The sequence below is a fragment of the Amphiura filiformis genome, chromosome 3, assembly GCF_039555335.1.
Source record: "Amphiura filiformis chromosome 3, Afil_fr2py, whole genome shotgun sequence".
NCBI classification, from domain to species: domain Eukaryota; kingdom Metazoa; phylum Echinodermata; class Ophiuroidea; order Amphilepidida; family Amphiuridae; genus Amphiura; species Amphiura filiformis.
In genome coordinates, this window is record NC_092630.1 from 53,524,919 (window position 1) to 53,548,907 (window position 23,989).

Consider the following 23,989-nt stretch of genomic DNA (forward strand, 5'->3'; position numbering starts at 1 on the left):
ACCATTGTTATACACATACCATGGAATTCCACCTACAAGCATATGTAAATGAGTTTTTTGGGTTTTTTTTTTTTTTAAAGAAAGGGTCAAAAGGCATTCAAAACATTGCAATAGATTGGGCTTACAATAATACATGTTTGTACAGCTGCCTCAGTGCCTGTATCAGTAGTATTGTTGCTCAAACTCCAAATTATGTTTTTGTAAAAGGTGATTGCCTTTAGTTTCTTTCGTCAAAACCTTCATTTAGAGGCATATGCTTATAGATGGAATTCTGTTATTTGCTTCTCATATCAAAACTACTGATGAAACTTTTGGAAACAGGTTTATAATGGTAGAAACCACCTACGTACATTTATGCACAAAGTGATTATGAAAAATAAACTGCTTTCTCAAACATTTTTTGTAAAATTGTTTGCATTATGCTATGTAATTCAAATTGAATGTGGGTGTGTAAGGGCAATTACATATCAACTTTATCTTCAATAAAAATACTTGAAAACTTAATCATGAGCCGATGTTGTTGTTGTTGTTGTTATTGCGGGTCAAGGTGCATGCAGCATACATTTCCCCCTCTATTTAGCCCTTTAAGGCAGAATGTACGATCTTATAATGTGAAGTAATTAAATTGTTTTAAAACCTGAATTTTTTTGGGCATATTTGTAATATTTACACGGGTCCCAATTTGCACCTAAATGGAATCAGTCAAATTTATTGTTTGTAGGTCATAATTATGACTTATTGATTGTCCGCCATAGAACTTCATGTTAAAGGACCAAAATAGCCAGTGGGGTTTCTTTCACTTTCCCTTGTTATTTAAGCTTCAAATGGACAGAACGCATTCCCGGCAGTTATTAATATTTCAGCATTTTTGGTAAAAAATAACAAAATTAAAATAGGAACCCATACAATATGGCTTTAAACCATTTGTTTTTATGAGCTATGATTAACAGGGGTGTGAGAGGACACAGACCAAAAAAGAGGAAAATTACTAAAAAACGCTGAAATACAGCGTAAAATCAGGATAAAAACACCAAATATGAGCTGAAAATGTGTAAATTTTGCCAACCAAAAACGAGGAAATCAGCTGAAAAGAGGAACTCTCACACCCCTGGATTAAATGAATTTTCAATAAGAGTAAACAAATGCATTACTTTTCTTGTCATCTTTTATTCATCTCTTAGCATTGCATACATGCTAATACTGAGTACCTACTGTCATCATAACTACAACTGCTACACTTTCATATCATAGCTACCTATTATATTACCGTCAACACCATGAAAAACTAAATCTCCCTCTTACACCACTGGTGTTAAAAGTGTGCAGAACTATACTAGACATGACAATGTAGCAGTTATAGTTGTTATCTGACGAGAGCAATGAAATAGTTCCCAAAAAGTTTGTTTTAAGAAGTCTATGCTGCTAAGAAGAAATATGGATCAAATCCATCCCAACTCAAAACCCTTCACAGCCACAATAGTACTCCACATGTTACCTACAAGACTCCTGTAGGAATAACCAGGAATATAAATTCTTGTATGTGTGCAGAATGGTAAAGAGTTTATCACCTACAAAATGTGTGGATGGGCTACCACCATGAAGATTTGGCAGCAAATTTGCTGTCCTGCTTATAATTGGTAAAAAAATGAGACTCATAACATCATGTATTAATATAAAATGGCTTGCGCTTAGTTATGTAAAAGTGAGCGCAAGTTGGGATTTTACTAACGTAAGCAGTAAAAAAATTGAATAATTTCCACCAATTATAAGCGGAACAAACTATAGTGCAGAGCATAGAACGAAAGAGGTATTCATGAAAAGAGCCTGGTTATGCTGCCATCTGAGTTTGGAAGGACTGAGGTACTATTTCTGTTTAGCATGAGGAGGATATCTTGGATGTAAGTGAATTGCTGATTAAATATCTTTCTTTGCTGGGTTTTAATTTTCAATCAGAACTCAATACACAAAATGGTGAAATTCGATATAAGATGTGTTTAAATTAAATGCAAGTGTTAAAAATTATTCAACATATCTTATTTTTTCATGTCAAATTCACTATGGTCAACAATTTATACCAATAAAACAGGCAATGCCCATACCCATGTACAATGTACTCCCCCTGGGATTACACAATTCTGTTCAAGGACATCAGTACCGGCACTTGGAATAGAAGAGTCTATGTGTTGGATATAAAGTCTTGAGACAGAATTGGACACCTACACTGGTGCAATGCTTAAATATGATCAGGACAAGTGTTCCCCTTAGGATTTTATTGTTGACCAATTAATAAGAGGTTTTTGCTCCAAGGTTTGGGCCACAAATCTCAATAAATGGTAAAATTGGACTGACAACTATTCTCTTCTTCCTTTTCTTCCTTGAAGGCTTTGTACCGATTCTGGCATGTCCCATGCCAATTGTGCACCATAGAATCTTAGCAGGAACACTGCTCATGAGTCAACCAACTTGATTCACTAACAATAACAATAGGGCATTGCCATGGATAAACAACCCTCCTGGTACATGTACTTCTTTCTCAAAGCATTTAGTTTTCAAGTTAAACCAGGAAAGGGGCAACCTGTAAAAATTGTTACCCAATCCAAGAAATATTTCTTGAAAGACTAAGAGCACTATCAGTCAAAACTGATAACTTTCACCTTCCTCTCTACTTGCACCTTCCACTCTGTATACCCTTTCAATATTGCAAAACATACTCATTTTCTCATGAACTCTCAATCCTACAGCTTTAGCTCTGCCACATGAAAATATAATCAGGCTACTAGAAATCATGTGCATTAACTGCTGGGAGCAAAACAGGTTAACTGCTGAGGCTGCTAGCACACAACAAAGTTTGACATTTTTATGCTCCATGCAGCATCGGCAATTAACCTTTTTTGCGCTCCAAGCCGTCAACATAATCAAACAATGGAGAGATAAGTTTTCATCGACATGGTTGCATTGAGTTGCAGGTTCTTGAAGCGTGGACTCATTCTAATGGTCTTATACTCTGAACAATTATTTTGGATGTTTGTTTATTATGGGCATTGAAATGTTATAAAATTACCAAAAATGGTACCTAAACTAAATTTCCATATTGTTCAAGTTGCGAGCCATACGATAAACATATGTGAACCGTGAACGCAGAACTGAATAACAATCATGCTAATTGGCTGATCAACAGTCATGACAACAAGACAGTTGACCCATTGGTCATCATGCATGTAGAAGGGGCAGAGACTTTGCCTTTTCTATACGCTTAATTAATGATCATCATCACATGCCTGAATTCTGAAGAATCGGGAAATTTATTTTCTTTTGACGGATTATATTTTTTCATGTGGCATATCTGTAAAGAAGGAATGGACATGGTACTCAACCATTTTTAATAAAACATGAATCATAAGCATTTATATATATAAAAACAAAACAAAACAAACATAAATCTACATTAGTACAATTATGATTGAGATGGTACATATGCTGGACATCAAAAAAATGACAATCATGTTCAAAGTACAACTCTTCACACCTGTTTCTCGGGATGCATACCATACAAATATATTAAATTTTGCAACTACCTCCCCGTGTTTTTGACCTGGCTCATGTTAAACATATCTATGAATTGTGTGTGTTTTAACCCTAATACACAAGTGAACTCTTTTATAACTCAGAATATATCATTTTTTGTATTTAAATAAACTGTACAGTACACATCCACACTGTAACCTTTTTTATATATTTTTTTTCATTATTTAAAAAACACAGGACAAACAAAAGAGTATTTACACTTTGGATTGAAGTTTGTAAACTGCTTTCGAGCTCATTTTCTCACACACCTTTGAGGACAAGTCTTGTGGTTACGACATTGCAAATTGGGCATTTTTCAATAATTGTAATCTACACATCTTGATGTGTAATATTCCTCTTCTAAACGTTGGTTCACCCCCAGTTCAGTAGAAACATAGCATATTTTGCTGGTTGCCGTAACAAATTGTGTGAAAAGTAATTGCGCAGAGCGTACACCCATACATACAAGGGCAGTTTGTCGATAGTCGATACCCTTGCATCGCAACAGTGAAAAAGCATTGCCGTCACTACAAAACTTGAGGTGAATCAAACTGTACAAACTTAACTGAATGCACGCTGCATATAATCTGGGATGTGATCTAGTTATAAGATGTAGGTTTAGGAGTAGCATTAGTGTTCAGGTTAAATTATGAAGGATACTCAAGTTATTTCTAATATTGATACAAGACAAGAGAGAATAAGAGTAGGTAAGCTCCATAACTTATGTCATATTGACTTGTCCATATGACAGATACCGGGTCTAGAGGTACCAAAACTTATCTTCCATATGTGATTCAATTTTCTGGTTTAGCAGTATTATAAATATTAAATCCAATACACCTAATCCATTACACTCAATTTTTTTTGCTAGAGTATTTCACTGAATTTGTAATTGCAAAAGTGTCAACTGTTTGTATCAAATATTATTTTTAATGCAGATAATATTTGAAAAAAATCCCAAATGCAATTCAAAACTGAACATTCACTGAAATGCAATTTGCTGTAAACATATTCAATATCCGATGGCAGATGACATTGGTGTACTTGAACTTGAAGCGTCAAGATCTTAGTGAACAAAGGCAAGATTACTCACTGTGAATTGTGTCTCAGTACTAACATCAGTGTATATTGTAGAGACAAGATATATTTGCTACAGAATCATACAAATTCTGAATGTGTAGCTATTACCTGCAACTTTGAATGAAGCGAAATAATGCAGTACACCATAATATTATTGTTCACCTTCCATCTGATATTAAACACTTTACACACATGGTTCTCTAGCTTCAAGCTACATGTAATATATTCTTTCTAAGTGCAGCACAGTTCTAACACCCATTGTGTTAATAATCACTTAGCGATGAAATCAGAACTCGACCAGCGAGACATTCCATTGTTTAGAACAACATTCCATTGTTTAGAACAATAGAAACTGGCTCCAACTGGGCGGAACCAGCGGTCGACCGCTTGTCAAGTTTTGATTTCATCCCTTTGTAGTGCTCTCTATGATTGATAATAGAGAAGTCAACTTATGTAGCTAGTTATTACTTTGAGGTTTGTACGCTTTTGTGCCGATCAATCTTATCATGTATTCAACTTGCTTGGATTTAATATGACTGGATGTGCTTGTAGCTCTGGAGAAAACAAACCAGCCCTCTCCAGTGTGTGCATTTCCCTGGTTTCCATCCCATTCATAGATACACACTTCACTGCCAGCAGCTTGTCTGATGTCATTTCCATTCCAAAACATAAAAACAAGGAATTCTGCTCAATTGCAAAATTGCTACAAATGCCGTTTGTTTTACACTTTTTACACTATTCACACTGGGCTGCCTCAAAATTAACATATCTTTAAACCATGACTGTAGTTTTGAATCAGCCCGCTTTTTTTTTTTTTTTTTTTTAATTTTGTCAATTTTATAGATTTTTTTCTTTTTCAGTTTTTCGTTTCCTATGTTTTTTCAATGTTCCTATCTCCCATGAAGATGTTGTTTCTGGAAGATGAGTTTCCATATTGTTTTTATGATGGTAACTGGGTACATGAAGAAGTAAAATCTTGAAGACTTGAAGTGAAAAAACATGGGGTCACATCTTGGCATATAGTTGGGTCCATTTTTTTGCTGTAAATAAAGGAGAGGAAAAAAAACACCCCAGAATGTTACAAACATGAATGTCTTTGTCGGTAGATGGTCTTCTGACGAGAGTATAACAGCTTGGGAAACAGGGCTTGAAATAAGGATTTCAGATCCAGGAGCAATTTTAGGTGTTTTTGTGTAAATATTGCCCCTGGTCTATACAAAATTACAAATACACAGAGTTCTGTTTCAAAACCAGGGGCATTTTGCATTTTAGCAAGGGTAAATAAATTTGTCCCTTGTTCCTGCTTATTTCAAGCCCTGTTGGGAAAACATTTGAGCTATTCCAGTAGAAATCCATATCCCAATAGAAGACGTAACGTTAATTTCCACACAGGGAGTGTGAAATTTAAATGGTGTTACCTGATTCAATTTGAAATTCACACTCCCTGTGTGAGAGATTAAGGTCATATCTTCTACAGGTGAGTGTATGGATTTTAACTGGAATAGCACATTCATGTCTTCATGAATGAAATTACTTTAACAATGGAACAATGAGGTTCAAATTTAGAGCTGTTGATGACTTGGGTAATTATTGTAGCAGGCTGATGGTAAATTGCACTCATCTACACATGGCAACTATTGCACTTACACACTTCTGGCACTGAGCAAACATTTTTTACTTTTTATGTCAAGGCTAATCAAGGCATTACAGCAGTTATCTCTTACAAGGTAGTGCTGATGGGTTATGACATGATAGCACATTACCTCCGCTTTATATATAGCTCTGCGTATCCTGGTTGGAAACAACAAGTTCAGGAAGGGCATTCCATATGCCAGCAGAAAAAGGGAGAAACACATCAAACAATCTCTTTGGCTGATCAAGTTACATCATTCACAGCATGGTTGTGTGATCTACCAGAAAACTTAATTTATATGAATATTAGGCCTGGCATTTTCGGGTTATTTTGTACCCGAGTACCTGACGCATTTTTCGGTCGGTTTTTTTTCGGGTACCCGAAATGACATGAATTTTTTTTTTTTTAATTTGACTGTCGCACATTTCAGCAAAACGTGCCACCGCAACTTATAATTTTACCCGGGGACTATCACTGCTGCATGCACTACTCACCTAGTGTCTTTTTACATATTATAGTATAACCAATATGAATTACACTTTCCCTTGTCATAATACATGTACACGTGTCTATGTTTTATTTCCGATGCAAATGGAGCAAATTATCATGAAAAAGTTTGTGCTGATTTTGAAAAACATTTTGTTTTTATTTTTATCGCTACCAGAGGGCAAACGAAGCTTGTCGTAAAAAACATGTGGTAATAATTGATCGGGAAGGGCCTCTACCATTGACGTCAACGTACCAATTACTGAATCCAAGATAAGTTATTATCAGACTAACGTTACCTTTCCGTTATTTTGTTGCTTTTGTCAAAAATAACTTCAGATTTATCAGTGATATCGGCAGTTTTGTTAATCTAAGAAATTTTCAAGTTGTGCCATTCTATATCGGGTAACCCTTTGCCGACTTTCCTACCTGGGTAGTGAAGTCATGGGCGCCGATTGGGCGGGTACCCGATTCCCCACCCGATTCGCCCAAATATGCCAGGCCTAATGAATATATAGTTACATTAAAGTGCACATACATACCTGTTTCAATAGCCAACATTTCATTTTTCTTCCACTGTTCAGCTACATCATTTGCTAAAGGATCATCGGGGTTAGGAGCACTAAGTAATGCTTGGATTGAGAGCAATACTGTCCTGATCTGAAGAGCTGGACTCCATTTATCTAAAAAAGATTATTTACAAATAATAAAAAAGATTATTTACAAATAAATTTTTTAAAAAGTCACGCACACTGGCTTTTTAGTTTGGAGAAAAATCCAAAAGGAATTTATAATGAAGGGTGTTGTAGGTCTTATAACCTTTTAAACAGAATATTCAATATATGTGAGAGTATTATTATCTTATTTAAATATCTGATACAATTTAAATGTGCATAGGAAGATGGCTTATACTTTTATCACTTGAGTTTATTACTGAAGGGGTTAGGTTGATTACGGTAATATACATTGTATCATAGGAAAAATAATTGGTGACTGTACAATGAAATGCCCCTGGTGTCTGACTTTGTTATCAAAGTGTGTGTTTATGTGAAGGTTAGATCAGCTAGTGCTCACCTCAATGATATGAAGTAATCTCTTACATCAAAAGGATGATGAAATAGTATGCATGTAAGTCATATGCCAGAGCCATTGTCATGGGAATACCTGTACCCAGAAAACCTGTGGTTTATGTCATACTGTTGTGCTCAATTTTTTTTAAAGATAATTCATTTATGAAAGACTACCCTGTATATAAATAATACTCACCTTTAAGGATATCCAAGCATATTCGGCCAAGTTTATCTATGTTTGGATGATAGATTTTTGTCATAAACCGAACTTTTGGTGCTGCCATTGGGTATTCTTCAGGTAAGAAAAGTTCCAATTTAAATGTACCCCCTTCAAATGGTGACTGTAGTAAATAAAACACAAAGATAATCATACATTTGTATAAAGTTATATCCAAGGTTATACATCGACTGTAGTAAATAAAACACAAAAGATAATTTGATAAAGTTATAAACATGTAATAATACTACTATTACTAATAAATTCAGGGTTATACATTTTGGAGTGTTTAATGAATAGGGTGCAACTTTACTAGTACTAGTCTTATTACCAGACTGCCCTACCCCAACCCTAAACCCTAAACTCCGTAAATGAGGACTGGACTCAAGTCTAGCAAGTTGCACCCTATTCGGTAATTGTACCTATATTTTTAATAAAAGCTTATTTTATCCATACCCTAATTTTCAAGAGATATTAATTCTTTCACAACTTCAAATATATTTCAATGGATCGAAGGCTCTTTTTAAAAAATGTCTTTTTCTTACATACCCTTGAAGTAGGGAATTTGCAAGTTCAGAATTCCCCCTGAACAGGGACCACATTACAGGAGGAGGTAACTGCCCATTACAGGTGAATGTCTGCCCCCATGATTTGGGACAAGGAAAAGAAAATAGAAACATAGAGAAGATGTAAAGAGAGACAAAGAGGAGATTGAGGAGAGTGATGATGAAGAGAAAAAAAAGAGTAAGAGAAAAAAGGGAGAGAAAAAGGGGGGAAAGTCTACACACAAAAAACTCTTAACCCTAACACCTAAAAATCTTACAAAATCTTTCAAGGAAAACCACTGCGCATGCATGCATTCCATGTGATGCCATTGCGCAATCACTCCAAGTCATTTATGGGCACCAAGTTGCTGGCCGGGCAAGCGACTCCCCTGTGGCATGAGGTCGGTGATCGTGTGCGTGGCACCCGAGGTGTCCCAGGGTCAATTCCCAGGGGTGCCAAGTGAAATCTTCTCTCGTTTTTTGTTCCTTCTCTGCCTTCCGATAGCAAAAAAGCATGTTCCTTGTTAAATGTTAGGGTTAAAAACAAATTACAGGAGATCTCCTTTGTAACATAACTTATACTTACATCTTTTGGACCAGCTACTTGAACATGGAAATATCTTGCATTATCGCTATCTGGCATAGCTTTAATGCCTTGTACTGGCTCTTGCATGAGACGCTGTGTCTCCTGAAATGTACAAAATTTAAAGTTAAATAGGGATTAAAAATGGAACAGCAAGATATAAAGTTGACCACATACCGTAGAATTCCATCTACAAGCATACGCCTCTAAACGAGGGGCTATTTTTGGGCGAAAGACACCCTCCACTAAAACATTATGTAGAGTTTGAGCAACTATATTATTGATGAACAGGTAATACAGTATTATAAGATCAACCTATTGTAATGTTTTGTGGAGGGTGTCTGCCTTTTGCCAAAAAACCCTTGTTTAGAGGCATGCTTGTAGACAGAGGGGCATTTGTCCCCTCCCCAATATTTTTCTTGCCCCATATTACCATATTCTTTCCAATAACCACTCAGGGCACTTTTGAGTGTGCGCTCATTTTTTACATTTAGCTTACATAATGTATGCAATTGCATATAAAAATGTCCCAAACACAATCTGATAGTGATACTGATAATATTTAGTGTACTGCACATTTTTCAAAGTGTCCAGGTTTGTTTACTCTACAAAATGTAGTTAATATGGCGACCGCAAAAAATAGAATACGATTTTGGAGTCAGAATAAACTTAAAATTGACCTTTAGAGGCATTTACAGGTGGTTGTTGGAAAGCATTTTTATGTATACGTCACTCTCCCCACTATGAAATAGCATTATAATTAGTCCCAAACAAAAATGTTTGGTAGACTCATAACCGGTGCGATCTTACCTTTCCGATGTTGATTAAGATACTTCTTGCATCGATCCCGAGATGCGGAAAAACCAATAGTCATTTTGTCCACATAAATGAATAAATAACAAAAACCCCGATCCCCGAGTGGACTCACCCAATCGGTGACGTCACACACGATAATCATCCCTTATCCGACTTGGGCAGCCCCTACTCGGCCAAACTTGTAGGGGCGGCCGGGGTCGGGATAATCAACATCGAAAGGTAAGATCGCACCGGTTATGAGTCTACCAAACATTTTGTTTGGGACTAGACTCAGTACACCGTCGATCTTACCGCTTCCGATGTTGATTAAGATACTTCTTGCATCAACATCTGAAAGATCGATCTAGCAAGTAACCGACGGATGGAGGTACAAGATTGGCCAGCATCTGATAAGGATCGGGAGAGTGGGTAGCATGGTAATCGCGAGGTCAAACTATTTCCCCCCCCCCTCACGGCCGGAAACAGAAAGACTACGTGAACAGACAAAACCCTGAACTGAAAGTGCAGTGGTTAAGAATAGAAACACTGGTTCTTACCATGTTGGAATTCTGATTGTCCATAAAACACCTGATACCCAACCACCATGTTATCTCCCCAGAACAGCCCTGGTGAACTTATCGCCTGGTCGTTGGTTTACGCTTTTGTAGTAAACCGTGGAAAAGGACGACGGGTTCTTCCAGGACACAGCCTGACAAATCTCTTCAATGGGGACCCCCTATGGTAGGCCCACGAAGATGAGATAGATCTGGTTGAGTGGGCCTTGGGGCGGCGTCTTTTGCCGCCCGAGTCCACCAACACCTGGACCAGCCACCGTGCCAGAGTCTGTTTAGCGGCTGGACCGTGCGGTTCTGCGTGGGTGATAAATAAGCGGTCATGAGCCCCTCTTAAGGTTTGTGTTCGCCAAGGTAGTGCTGTAGCGCCCTCACCGGGCACCACAACCTGTCTTGGCTATTGATTGAACCCTGCCCAATACTGGGTAGGAAGAGGGCGAGTGTCGGAATGTACTTCGCTCATTTTTGCAAGGAAATCCGAGGCGAAGAAACAGCGTCGCTCCGTTGTTAGTAAATACGGAGGCTGACTTGAGACTGCGTGCAACTCTGAGCAGCGCCGTCCAAGCCAACGCCAGAAGAAAGGCCGCCTTAAGAGTGGCGTATTTGGGGTCGCTTTTGACAGGGGCTCAAAGGGGACCCTTAATATACTCCAAGACTGTGTTGAGGTCCCATGGAGGACCACCTTCCTTTCGGCGGGCGCTCGTTGAACATACCGTCGAGAAGAAGACTTAGGGACCCATCTGAATTGATAGTCGACCGTCTTCAAATCCCGATGAATCGAGAGAATGGCTGACTTGTAGTTGGCTATCGTTGCCTGCTGAAGTCCTGACCTGAACTTTTCTGTCAGAAAATCTGCCACTAGAGGCACAGGGGCTCTAGTGGGAGAGGTATTTCTCTCATCGCACCCTGCGTAGTAGGGCGCCAGACGCCGACTATCCGTACGGACGGTAGACTCTCGGCTACCCCTGGCGATGAGAGAAGCAGCTTCTGATGAAAAGCCTCCCTCCGTCGCACGTTCCCTGATAAGGGCCATGCAGCTAACTGCAGGTGCTCTAGTGGTAGACTTGGTACCTCTCCTCCGGGCATCCGTAGTAGATCTGGTAACTCGGGGAGTACTCGCGGCTGTGCCGCTAGTAGATCCACCATCGGTCGAAACCACAGGTGTTTCGGCGAGAACGGTGGTATCAGAATGACGTTGCAATCCTCCCTCCCGATCTTGGTCACCACCCTTGCGAGCAGTGAGATCGGGGAAAGCGTAAGCAGTCATTCCTCCCAGTCTACGGACAGAGCGTCCACGGAGAATGCCTGTGGGACTGCGACCGTCAAGCAGTACACCGGCAGCTGATGATTTCGATGAGATGCGAACAAATCTATCGAGGGGTGGTACATCACCTCGAAGATCGTCTGGGCGACCTGCGGAGCAAGGGACCATTCTGTAGGTCCCGACACCTTTCCTCGTGACAGATCGTCCGCGAGGATGGTGGTGACTCCCGCTATGTGCATCGCTCTCAACGTAATCTGCCTGGCCTTGCACCACCCTATCAGGCGTAGTGCGTGCAGGCACAACCGTGGTGACCTGGTGCCCCCTTGTCTGTTGAGGTAGGCCACACGGTTGTGTTGTCCGCTTGGACAACGATATGAGATCCACGATCACCTTCTCGAAGTGCTGGAGAGTTCTCTCCACTGCCCAAAGCTCGAGAAGGTTGATATGGAACTCCGTCTCCATGGCCGACCATAGGCCCGAGACTGAGTCCCGTGGATGTGGCCCCCAGCCCAGCTTTTGACGCGCCGGTCGTCACTACGTGACGCACCGCTGGTGGAGGGACCCTGACACCTTGAGTCAAATTGGGCTGATGGGTCCACCACCAGAGTTCCTCTCGCGATCTCCGACATCGAACGCGAGGGATATTGGGTGACGACTGGGCCTGTAAAAGGCTAGAAGGTGTAGTTGTATAGGCCTCATGTGAAAGCGGCAGTGCGGTGCGAGGTCTACCATACTGGCCATAAGGCCCAAAACCTTCATCCATGCCACAGCGGGTGCCCCTCTGACTCGGCCAAGAGTCGGGCACACCTCGCCATGTTCGTCACCCTCTCGGGTGAGGGCGCCGCGATCCCCTCCTTGAGGTTGATCTGGGCCCCTAAGAATAGTGGTGTCTGCGTCGGGACCAAATTGGATTTCTTGACGTTGATCAGAAATCCCAGGTCCCGCACCGCACGGACTACTAACTCCACGAGACACTGTGTCTCCAGTGGGGTGCGTCCGTAAATGAACCAGTCGGCCAGGTAGCAACACATGTTGACTCCCCTGCGCTTCAGGTACGCTGCCACCGCCTGACCAGGAGTGTAAACACTCTGGGGAGGTGGACAAGCCGAATGGCAGGCATCGAAACTGGTAAGTTTGACCCTGTACCTTGAAGCGTAGAAACCTCTGATCTTGAGGTGCGATCGAACATGCAGATATGCGTCCGAGAGATCTAGCGATGCCGCCCACATACCCTTGATGGGGCAGGCTAGCACCGGCGAGAGTCTCCATTCTGAACCTCTTGGGCCTGATGAACTCGTTCAACGGCTTGAGGTTCAGAATGGGCCTCAAGTCGCCGGTCTTCTTTGGAGCCAGAAAAAAGTGCTCCAAAACCCTTGGTGAAAGGGGGTAGACCGGGACAATCGCTTGCTTCGTGAGAAGCTGAGTGACCTCTGACAGTAGTGCCCGACGCTGGGGCCGTCTGGCGGCACTACCGTGGACCTCTGAATCGTGCAGGCGCACGAGGGGTGGCTGGTAAATTCCAGCCTGTAACCCCCACTGACCACTGACAATACCCAGGCGCCCGGTGAGATGGCATGCCATCTCTGGGTAATGTAATGCACAGCGGCCGCCCACAGGGGAATCCCTGTGGAAGTCCAAAACCTGCCGGCATGGACTGTCGACCGCCGTGCCCTCAGGACCGATCTGGTTTGCCACCCTTAGAAGAACGGCTCTTCTAAGGGGCTTGCCATCTGATCCAGCACTACTCTTGCGCTTCCCAGATTTTTTGGGAGGTGCTGGAGTAGCCTCGGCTCGGGTGTAGTCTGTGGTGCTGGCGCCCTGCTGAAGCCGGAGCTGGCGCTGAAGAACGCTTAGAAGACTTCTTCTTCTTGTGCTTCTTCTTCGCTTTACTGCCCTTCCCTTGGTCAGGGCAGCCTCTGACTTCTTCAGAGTGCTCTCATTGGTGGCCTTCTTTGCCCGGTCCTCCACCGTAGCGCATAAAAGGCCTGTCCAAAGAGTAGCCCCTGTCCCACGGAGTCTGACTTCTTCATTGCTTCAGCAAAGTCGGAGCCGTAAGTTGACTGGAGGGACAGACAGGCATTCTCCGGCGGCGAGATGACATCCTATGGGCTAGGCCCATAGAACTCTCGTTGAGGTTAGCTGTTAGCACCGCTAACAGATTAACCTCGCGGAAGAGTTCCGACGTTGCCCCGTGGCCGTTCGCTACCTTCCTACCGAGGTGCTCGGCAAGCGTGGTAGCGACGCTAGAGACTCTGATAAGCGGCGTGCTCGCTTATCGATGAGCTTTAGCTCCTCCTCCCACTGGGGAGAACGACCAGCGCCTTGGCCGCTAGCGGCGGGCGCTTGGCAACGTCTGGATCCATGTCAGGGACCCTGAGGTAGGTTTCGTAGTCCTCCTGCGAAACACGCAGTGGAAGCGTGCAAGCACGCGGCGTCGAAGCTCCAGCGAGCCTGACAGCCCTACGAAACCTACCCTTGAGGTCCGCCGGGAATGCAAGTGCGGGCGACCCTTGTGTGGACGCGCTAGCTGGGCATCCTACTGAAAAGATGCCCTGGTCCTCCTGAACGGACTCCTCCTGAGAGAAAGTCAGGCCCAAACCTTGGGCCACACGGCTCATCACCTCAGCGGTGTCCGCAGGCAGACCATTGCTAGCGAGTTCCTCACGGGAAGCGGGGAAGGATACCTGAAGCTAGCTGCACAGCCTCATCAGACTGTGAGTCGCTACTGGTTTCATCTTCCGACTCCTTTCCCTCGCCTTCAGACTCTGACTCACTCTCTGATGAGGAAGAGATCTGACGACGGGCATCTGAAGGTGGACAGGGAGGTGTCGCCACCGTGTGGCTAGCCAACTGAACACCAGCAGAAGAGGGAGTACTCCCGCTAGACCCCGAGATGCTAGCTATAGCACCCGGGATCCGTGACGCTCTCGCTGCTGTCGCCTAGCTATAGCAGCGCGTGCGGCCTACCCTGAGCTGTATCAGGGTTAGCCACTCGCCGCCCAGGCTGGGTAACAACTGGTGGTACTGCTTGCCCAGCGCTAGGCGGCACTTGCCACGGTGCTAGACCGTGGAAGAAACCACCCTGCGGCGGATACCACGGGCATACCCTGTCGGTAGCTGACCCTGAAAGGATCCGCCACCAGGGAAACCCCATGGAACGGCAGTACCAGTACCGCCTCCCCCTGTTGCCACAGAGACTGTGGTAACCAGGACGCAGTACTGCGGTACCTGCGTGGTTGTAGCGTAGGTGCCCGGTAGGGCTCCGGCTGCGTACCACTGTACCCATGCCTCACAGCGTTCCCCGCTAGAGGATCAAGCCGTGTGTATGGGTACCCCGCTATACTGGCTGTCCCTTGGCTAAAAGGAGCTTGCCTAGTATCACGGGTAGCTGAGCGTGTATACCCTCGATCAGTCACCTCGCTACCTGAATAGGCAGTATCAATCAATGGAGCCATGCTCCGCTGAATAGATAGTGATCGATCATAAGAGGGTAATTGACCCATTGACTGTAATGGATCACCCACGCTCTGCTGGCTCTCGAGGACATAAGTGGGTTGTTGATCAGCCAGGCTGTTCAAACTACCTACCCTAACCTCTTGAGCCTCGCCCAAAGGTCGCTGTGTGTGGCGGACCACTCACGGCAGCTATGGGCGCGTGCATAGTGGCTACCACTGAAGTCGAGCCGTAGCTCGTCTCGGTAGCTGCCACCGCTTGCACTTGGGTCGCTGTCCCGTGAGAGACTGCGAGCCCAACCCGGTATAGCCGCTAGCCAGTCCCGGAGGACAGCCGGCAGCCATTCCAAGGCCCAGGGCATCACTCGGCGGTCCCGCCATGGAACGCTGCCGTGTGACAACCCCAGTTGGTTCTGCTAAGACTACACCAAGCGTTAGCCCGGTATCGTCTCTGCTAAACCCATGCACGTTTTCATTCGACCCTTGCGGGGAACGAAAGGCGTGCTGCGTGCCGTGGATCAACCCAGGCAAGCCCGGGGTTCCACTGGCACGCTGCGTGCTACAGACCGGCCGAGGCAAGCCCGGAGGTCCGTTTGCACGCTGTATGCTAGGATTCAACCCAGGCAAGCCGGGTACCCTTGGCATACTGTCCGTCGCCGGCTACTTCGCGGGTGCTAGACCCGCTCGTTCGCCAGCAATAGACGGGTGTCCACCTGCAAGAAACTCGCTAGAGATCTCACTGGTAGACTGGTACTCGCCTGTTAGGGCAAGTACCGCCCTGCTGCCTGCTACTAGCTTAGACGTTAAGTCAGTGCTTTCGCTGGCTGCTAGGCCTTCGGGCTCGCTAGCAGTCCCGGAGGGTCCGCCTGCTTGCCGGGGACCGGAGCCCCAGAGGTTACCTTAGCGTGGCCCTTGCCGGCCGCGCTAGTACCTACCATATCAATCTTACCTGTAGGCTTCTGTTTCTTAGTCTTCGTCTTCTGTCTGTGTCGAAGACCCAAACGAGCGCTACTTTCTAAATCCTCGAAGTGGATGTCCGATAAGCCTATGCAAAAGGAAGCACACTTATTTGATTTAGAGCAATCCCTGTGGGTGTAGCAGAGTGGATGCGGGTCCCACTCTGCCACAAGGGAAGGGCATGATTGACAAGGCCTGGACATTGTAGTAATCGGGAGCGTACAGCACTACCCCCGAACACAAGCTCAAGCCCAATAAACAGACCCACACGCACAGTGGCTGTCGCTGATGTAGTGGTATGATATAAAAATATATGTACAAAGGGATGAAAAACTGAAAACCTTTTGGTATAGATTTGTCAGGCTGGTCCTTCGAAACCCACCGAACTCTTAGCAGTAACTCGTCATCAGACGCAGCGTACTGAAAGATATAACGATAGAGCACACCATAAACATAGCGATAATCACTCACCATACATGTATACTAGCGCGGGTCATAAATAGGGAAGGTTTTTATTTCAAATCGGCCATGGCCAAAAGGTGTTCCACTTGACCCCACTTGAACAAATATGCACTTTAAAAAATAATTCAAGTGGGTCTTCAGACCCACCACCACCACCCTTATTCCCTATATACTGAAATATGCACATTTTGTCCGATATTCAAAGAACAGATACATAATGAGAGGACATGTTGCTTCAAAACGTACATTTTATCCACCCAGAAGCACTTTTCAAACACAAATTAATCATCTACTATAGAAAATAGTCTATAAACAATACTTTTCTCTGAATTTCATAACACTTTGTATACTAAGATGTCCAATATTCACCAATATCGCATAAATATTACACATACAAAAGTGGGTAACTTCTAATAACATAGCCATGACAAAATTAGGTTGATGTATTATTACCGGACTTGCTTAAAAAGGAATTAAATGAATCAGTAGCTGTTTATATGTGACCCATCATGACAAAACCCGTCATATGTCGTCACTTTTGAAGATACATCCAATAAACATTACAGTAAAAAAAAAAGGAATTTTGACGGGAAAATTTTACATTTTCATGGACAAAAAATTTAGCAAATACATGTATGACAAATGATATTCCACTCATAGGCCTATTAGCGGTTTACTGTTTACCTGACACTACACTTGAAAGTCTTTCTTTGATTCAAATACTGGCATTTTAAGGCACGTGATCGGCAGATTTGTGAATGTAACCATCCCTTGCCTTCTGCCCATATACCTTGCCACTGGCTTCAGACACCAACTTTATCGCTCTTTCCACTGATTGTGTGTGGCATGGATATTTGGGTACATTTATTGGGACATTTACTATATCTTAAACCTGCTCATCAGTTAGGTGCTTTGTCAGAGGTGGCTCAGTGGCTCTTTGCGCCAATCTATCATTTTGCTGTAAGTCGATGCTGAAACCTTGATCTGAGGGACTTTGAAAAAGCATACAGTCTCATCTGTTGGGTAGTCTAGGAAACGTGTCTCCATCTGCTTCATCATCACTATATCCCTCTACTTCTACATTGACAAGCTCTGAATGAGCAGAAAAGGCATTTCTTTGCATTGCCCTCTTGGCTATGTTCTTCTCAGTGGTTGTCAAATGTTGCAAAAGTTTTATCATGTGGAAAAAGTTTCTAGGTGCTTTTGTGATAGAAGGATTGCTTTTGATTGTGAACCACATAGGGGTGTAGAATTTGACAACAATATTTGCCAATCCTGTCAGTCCAACAGAAGGCCCAGGTGTTCTGATATACAAGCATAGAATTCGTTCTGCAGTTGTTAGCCAACGTGAATGATTGAGACCACCTGGTTCATTGAGTAGATCTTCTAGCCAGTTACCTGAGATCACAGCCATACAAAACTTGTTCTTGTATATATCAGAACATCTGAGCCTTCTTTTGGACTGACAAGATTGGCAAAATCATTGTTGGCAAATTCCACGCCCCTATGGGGTTCACAATCAAAAGCAATCCTTCTATCACAGATGCACCCAGAAACCTCTTCCAGATGATAAAACTTTTTGACACTTGACAGTCACTGAGAAGAACATAGCCAAGCGGGCAATGCAAAGAAATTCCTTTCTGCTCACCCAGAAAACCTCCTCCTTGCAATGACAGCTGACATCACTCCAATCATTCGAGAAGAGGCTGTTAGCTGCACGGAAACACGTGGTCAATGTTGCAGAGCATTTTGGCGGCACAGGTGAAGATGTACAAGACAAGCTTGCCAATGTAGAAGTAGAGGGATATAGTGATGATGAAGCAGAAAGAGACACGCTTCTGACGAAGACTACCCAACAGGTGAGACTGTACGCTTTTTCAAAGTCTCTCAGATCAAGTTTGAGCATTGGCTTACAGCAAAATGATAGATTTATGCTAAAGAGCCTGTCACTGAGCCACCTGTGACAAAGCACCTAACTGATGAGCAGGTTAAAGATATAGTAAATGTCCCAATAAATGTATCCAAATATCCATGCCACACACAATCAGTGGAAAGAGCGATAAAGTTGGTGTCTGAAGCCAGTGGCAAGTATATGGGCAGACGGCAAGGATCGTTATATTCGTAAAATCTGCCGATCATGTGCCTTAATGCCAGTATTTGAATCAAAGAAAGATTTTCAAGTGTAGTGTCAGGTGACAATAATTTGCATCACTGGTGACATTAAACGTGTTGAAACGTGTTGTAAATATACATGTACAAGGATGATTTATAAGGTCCAGTAAATATACACAAAAATGGTTGAAAAGATCTTTGATTTCCTGAAGGAAACCGGTAAACCGCTGATATGAGTGGAATATCATTTGTCATATTTGCTACATTTTTTGTCCATGAAAATATAAAATTTTCCGTCAAAATTCCCTTTTTAATGTAATTGTTATTGGGATGTAACTTCAAAAGCGGCGACATATGATGGTTTTGTCATGATGGGTCACATATAAACAGCTACAGATTCATTTAAAGGAGTATTTCGTGATTCTAGCATCCTCTTTTATGACATTTTTCAGTAGATATCCACGAAAAAGCCTATTCCCAAAATTTCAGTTGATTCCGATTTTTTGCGTTTATGAGTTATGCATGATTATGCGTATTACACTGCTCCATAGACAATGCGTTGTAATTTCGTTCTGGTGCACCAGAACGAAATTCAAATTTCACGATATCTTAGCTAAACAAATTAATCTGCAAGAGATATTTTGTACATAAACATTATGTAGCCAGAGGTTTCCAGCGATATAAAAATCTCAACTTTTTTTTTTTTATTTGGGGGATGAGGCTGTGGATCACGAAATGCCCCTTTAATTCCTTTTTAAGCAAGTCCGGTAATAATACATCAACCTAATTTTGTCATGGCTATGTTATGAGAAGTTACCCAGTTTTGTATGTGTAATATTTATGCGATATTGGTGAATATTGGACATCTTAGCATACAAAGTGTTATGAAATTCAGAGAAAAGTATTGTTTATAGACTATTTTCTATAGTAGATGATTAATTTGTGTTTGAAAAGTGCTTCTGGGTGGATAAAATGTACGTTTTGAAGCAATATGTCCTCTCAATATGTATCTGTTCTTTGAATATCTGACAAAATGTGCATATTTCAGTATATAGGGAATAAGGGTGGTGGTGGGGTCTGAAGACCCACTTGAATTATTTTTTAAAGTGCATATTTGTTCAAGTGGGGTCAAGTGGAACACCTTTTGGCCATGGCCGATTTGAAATAAAAACCTTCCCTATTTATGACCCGCCCTAATGTATACACAGTACTGTACAAACATCTATTGTAACTTACTAGTCTGCTATAGTTGTTTTACGTGAGAACAAAAATAAAATGGCGTCCTAAGGGCGGCCATTTGAAAACGTGTGTCCCGTGATCTGAACGGAAACACTCATACAAGCTAAGTTTTGGATCGCTTTTGTCACTTTTCTAGTCGAAAAATGTCGTCAAAACTATCTCCCTAGCGTACTATACTGGTTGGTTTTTACCTCAGGTGTAACAAACAAACTGTATATCTCAATCCTTTGGTTCGTAATGATACTTAGCGTTGGTAAAGAAAAATCCACACGTCTATCTCATCTAGAAACCAAGGAGGATAAGGGATGATTATCGTGTGACGTCACCGATTGGGTGAGTCCACTCGGGGGATCGGGGGGTTTTTGTTATTTATTCATTTATGTGGGACAAAATGACTATTGGTTTTTTCCGCATCTCGGGATCGATGCAAGAAGTATCTTAATCAACATCGGAAACGGTAAGATCGACCGGTGTACTGAGTCTTTAATTTCATTTTCAGTAATCAGTGCACATTTTTGATATTATTATTTTAAAGGCTCAATTTTCCAGTTAATAATAGTAGTGTCGAAAATGCACACTGGTGGGTGTGCCATAGTTTTGTTTACCTTAGATGCAAAGGCTAAATTGCAATTGAATTTAGATATACGCCTATTATAATAGTAGGGAGGTCACACCATGCAACTTTCACTGTCGGCACAGCGCATGTCAAGAAATACGTAACACACCCTGAAAATACTCATTTTAAAATTGCTGGTAATAAAATGGTTTAACTTAGAAAGCATTATCTTTTCGATATCAACTCACAGGTTATAAATGAGCTTAATGTTAGTAATTTTTGTTACAGGGGTAGAACTGTTTTATACCGCAGTCTGCAAGAATTTCAGGTTTACAAATGAAAATATCACTTGCTTGCCGTACACGGTGTACTAGACACGGCGAAGCAAACATCTTTTTTTCCATATTTGGAATCATTTATTTCAAAACTATTAAAAAGGAGTATTTTGTGATCCTAGCATCCTCTTTTTATGACATTTTTCAGTAGATATCCACAAAAACAGATTATTCCCAAAATTTCAGTGGATTCCGATTTTGCGTTTGCGAGTTATGCATGATTATGTGCATTTACGCTGCTCCCACGGCTCCATAGACATAGACGATGTGTTGTAATTTCGTTCTGGTATACCAGAACGAAATTCAAATACCACGATATCTTTGCTAAACGAATTAATCTGCAAGAAATGTTTTGTACATATAAACATTATATAAATTAGAGGTTATCCGTGTTCTATAAGCTGCATATCCTATCAACGACTGCTATACCTTGTTTAGGACTTTCAAAAGAAGTCCCTGCATGTGTAACCATCACTGTTTCAAAATAGCCCGCCAAAGTCATGCAGGTAACTCCGAGGTCGTGCCGGGGGTCGTGCATTCAATTAATGAGGAATACTTCGGGAACCAGTGCCTATTGTTAGAAGTGACACATGAGTGAAGTGGATAACCTCTATATAGCCAGAGGTATCCAGTGATATAAAAATCTCAACTTTTTTTGAGAAAAGTGGGGGGATGATGCTGTGGATCACGAAATGCCCTTTAACTTAAGCAAATAATTATGCGTATTACTATTAGTGGGTATACAACCCATACTTTCCTATTTGTCAACCTGGTCTGTTTACAAACAGAGTTAGACAAAAGACCTGATCAACTGTTTTTAACCAAATTGTGGTGAAAAACAGCCACTTTCCGGTCAATGTAAGTTGAAATCTTAACTCGATTGAATTTGGAACACATGCCAGGCACTGCCACTATAGCCAAAATAATAAATTCTCGATCATGAGAGCCTACTTGGGTACGCACAGTTATTTGCACCGAGCGTACTATAGGTATGCTAGGTGAATTCAAATTTGCCATCAAATTGCATCGTTTTATATATCAAATTAAAGCCCTTGAGTAAACTAAGCCAAAACTGAAAACCTTTTTTCATAGCACTTTCCGTAGCAAAGTTACATCTTGTCAAAGATTGACTTTCATCAAAAAGATTCAGCTAGCAAAATTCCCCAAAACGGCATTTCGGGGTGTTTCTAGATCTTAGTCTCATGGCGATGGCAGCTTTTTTTAATGGAACTGCTATCAAAATCCTCTAAAATTCCATGTATGCGACTTGATTATCACCATAAAAAATCATATATATATATGGGTCAAGTGAAGTATAGAAATATATGTAGGTTTCCTTCACCCACCTATTCTCGAAAAAAAAATTCAAATTTCTATGTAAATATGCATTGTGTTGGGGCCCCGGTCGCGGCGAATTCGCTGACTAGTAAATGTGTTAACTAAGGTTTGCCTAGGTTACCTACGTACTACGCAAAGACCCTGGGCAAAGTCCGGCGCTTACGGCGCAAACACAGCTTTTGAGAATTGACCAATCACACGGTCGTTGCTAGGCAAGGTCAAGGTTCGGTCATGCAGGTCGCGCGATCGTGTTATTCTATGAAAAGTACGCTGACGCAGAAAGTACATCCTCTCATGATCGAGAATTTGTTATTTTGGCTATAACATGTAGGTATACTAGGTGAATTCAAATTTGCCATCAAATTGCATCATTTTATATATCAAATTAAAGCCCTTGAGTAAACTAAGCCAAAACTGAAAACCTTTTTTTTCATAGCACTTTCCGTAGCAAAGTTACATCTTGTCAAAGATTGACTTTCATCAAAAAGATTCAGCTAGCAAAATTCCCAAAACGGCATTTCGGGGTGTTTCTAGATCTTAGTCTCATGGCGACAGCAGCTTTTTTTAATGGAACTGCTATCAAAATCCCTCTAAAATTCCATGTGCGACTTGATTATCACCATAAAAAATCATATATTTGGGTCAAGTGAAGTATAGAAAACATATTTTTGTAGGTTTCCTTCACCGACCTATTCTCGAAAAAAATTCAAATTTCTATGTAAATAGGGCCTATGCATTGTGTTGGGGCCCCGGTCTCGGCGAATTCGCTGACTATAGCCAAAATAGCAATTTCTCGATCATGAGAGGATGTACCTTCTGCGTCAGCGTACTTTTCATAGAATAACACGATCGCGCGACCTGCATGACCGAAGCTTGACCTGTCCTTGCCTAGCAACGACCGTGTGATTGGTCAATTCTCAAAAGCTGTGTTTGCGCCGTAAGCGCCGGTATTTGTGTAGTACGCTCGGCGCAAATAACTGTGCGTACCCAAGTTGGCTCTCATGATCGAGAATTTAATATTTTGGCTATAGTAAATGTGTTAACTAAGGTTTGCCTAGGCTAGGACTAGGTTACCTATATGCATTGTTTTGGCTTGCAATTTTTATATTCTGTCAAGGTCACCGATGCGAGGTTACGAGCATTCACACTGTAAATCGCACATCATGATCTTTCCCAGGGACCTTTCAATAGTTTCATGTCTTACAAAACAAATATTAAAAAATTCATGAATAGAGTTGAGTGCGAACATTGACTTGTCACTCATTCATTGATTGCGCAGCACGCAGTAAGATGTGCGCATCAAATACACGTCATTAGGGTATTTTCAAAAAAGCTTTTGGGATTGTCAGAAATGGTATTCTGCATTTACCATGCTACACCACCATGCAGCAGTGTATTGTATTGTTTGTCATGTATTGTGATGCGAGTCAATAATGTTCTATGTGTGTGACTGTGAATGTGATGAAAATGGTGCACAATTTTACACCACACCTTCACACCCGTTGTTCTTCCACTAAAAGACAAATATTACACCTATGTTCGCATAATTACATTCAATATTTAATATCATACATAATTACCTTGAGAATTCTCCTTGGTAGGTTACTCATTATTATAAATATTTCGCGAAAATATCGCTACCGAGGCCTAAAATACACGACGAAATTGGTTGATTCTTGCAGCAATTCGTTCGCAGTCTACAGTGGCTTGGTAGAATTATTACACAGAT

The 23,989-nt window shown here is 42.0% G+C and overlaps 1 protein-coding gene across 1 annotated transcript; it reads right to left on the minus strand.

The window, feature by feature from the left end:
- Positions 1-1,147: 1,147 nt before the first annotated feature.
- Positions 1,148-23,989, minus strand: LOC140148726 (ubiquitin-conjugating enzyme E2 N). The gene is made up of 5 exons (XM_072170774.1): positions 23,841-23,989; positions 9,182-9,283; positions 8,030-8,174; positions 7,306-7,446; positions 1,148-5,684 (listed from the first exon to the last, which is right to left on the minus strand). Exons 1-5 carry the CDS (start codon positions 23,868-23,870, stop codon positions 5,650-5,652), a joined length of 453 nt encoding a protein of 150 aa, XP_072026875.1. The 5' UTR covers positions 23,871-23,989; the 3' UTR covers positions 1,148-5,649.

Coding starts and splice junctions, on each gene's coding strand:
- LOC140148726 (XM_072170774.1), bottom strand. CDS start 23,870: ATGAGTAACCTACCAAGGAGAATTCTCAAG. Junction 9,284..23,840: donor TACCAAGGAGAATTCTCAAG/GTAATTATGTAT, acceptor TGTACATTTCAG/GAGACACAGCGTCTCATGCA. Junction 7,447..8,029: donor ATGCTTGGATATCCTTAAAG/GTGAGTATTATT, acceptor AATCTTTTTTAG/ATAAATGGAGTCCAGCTCTT.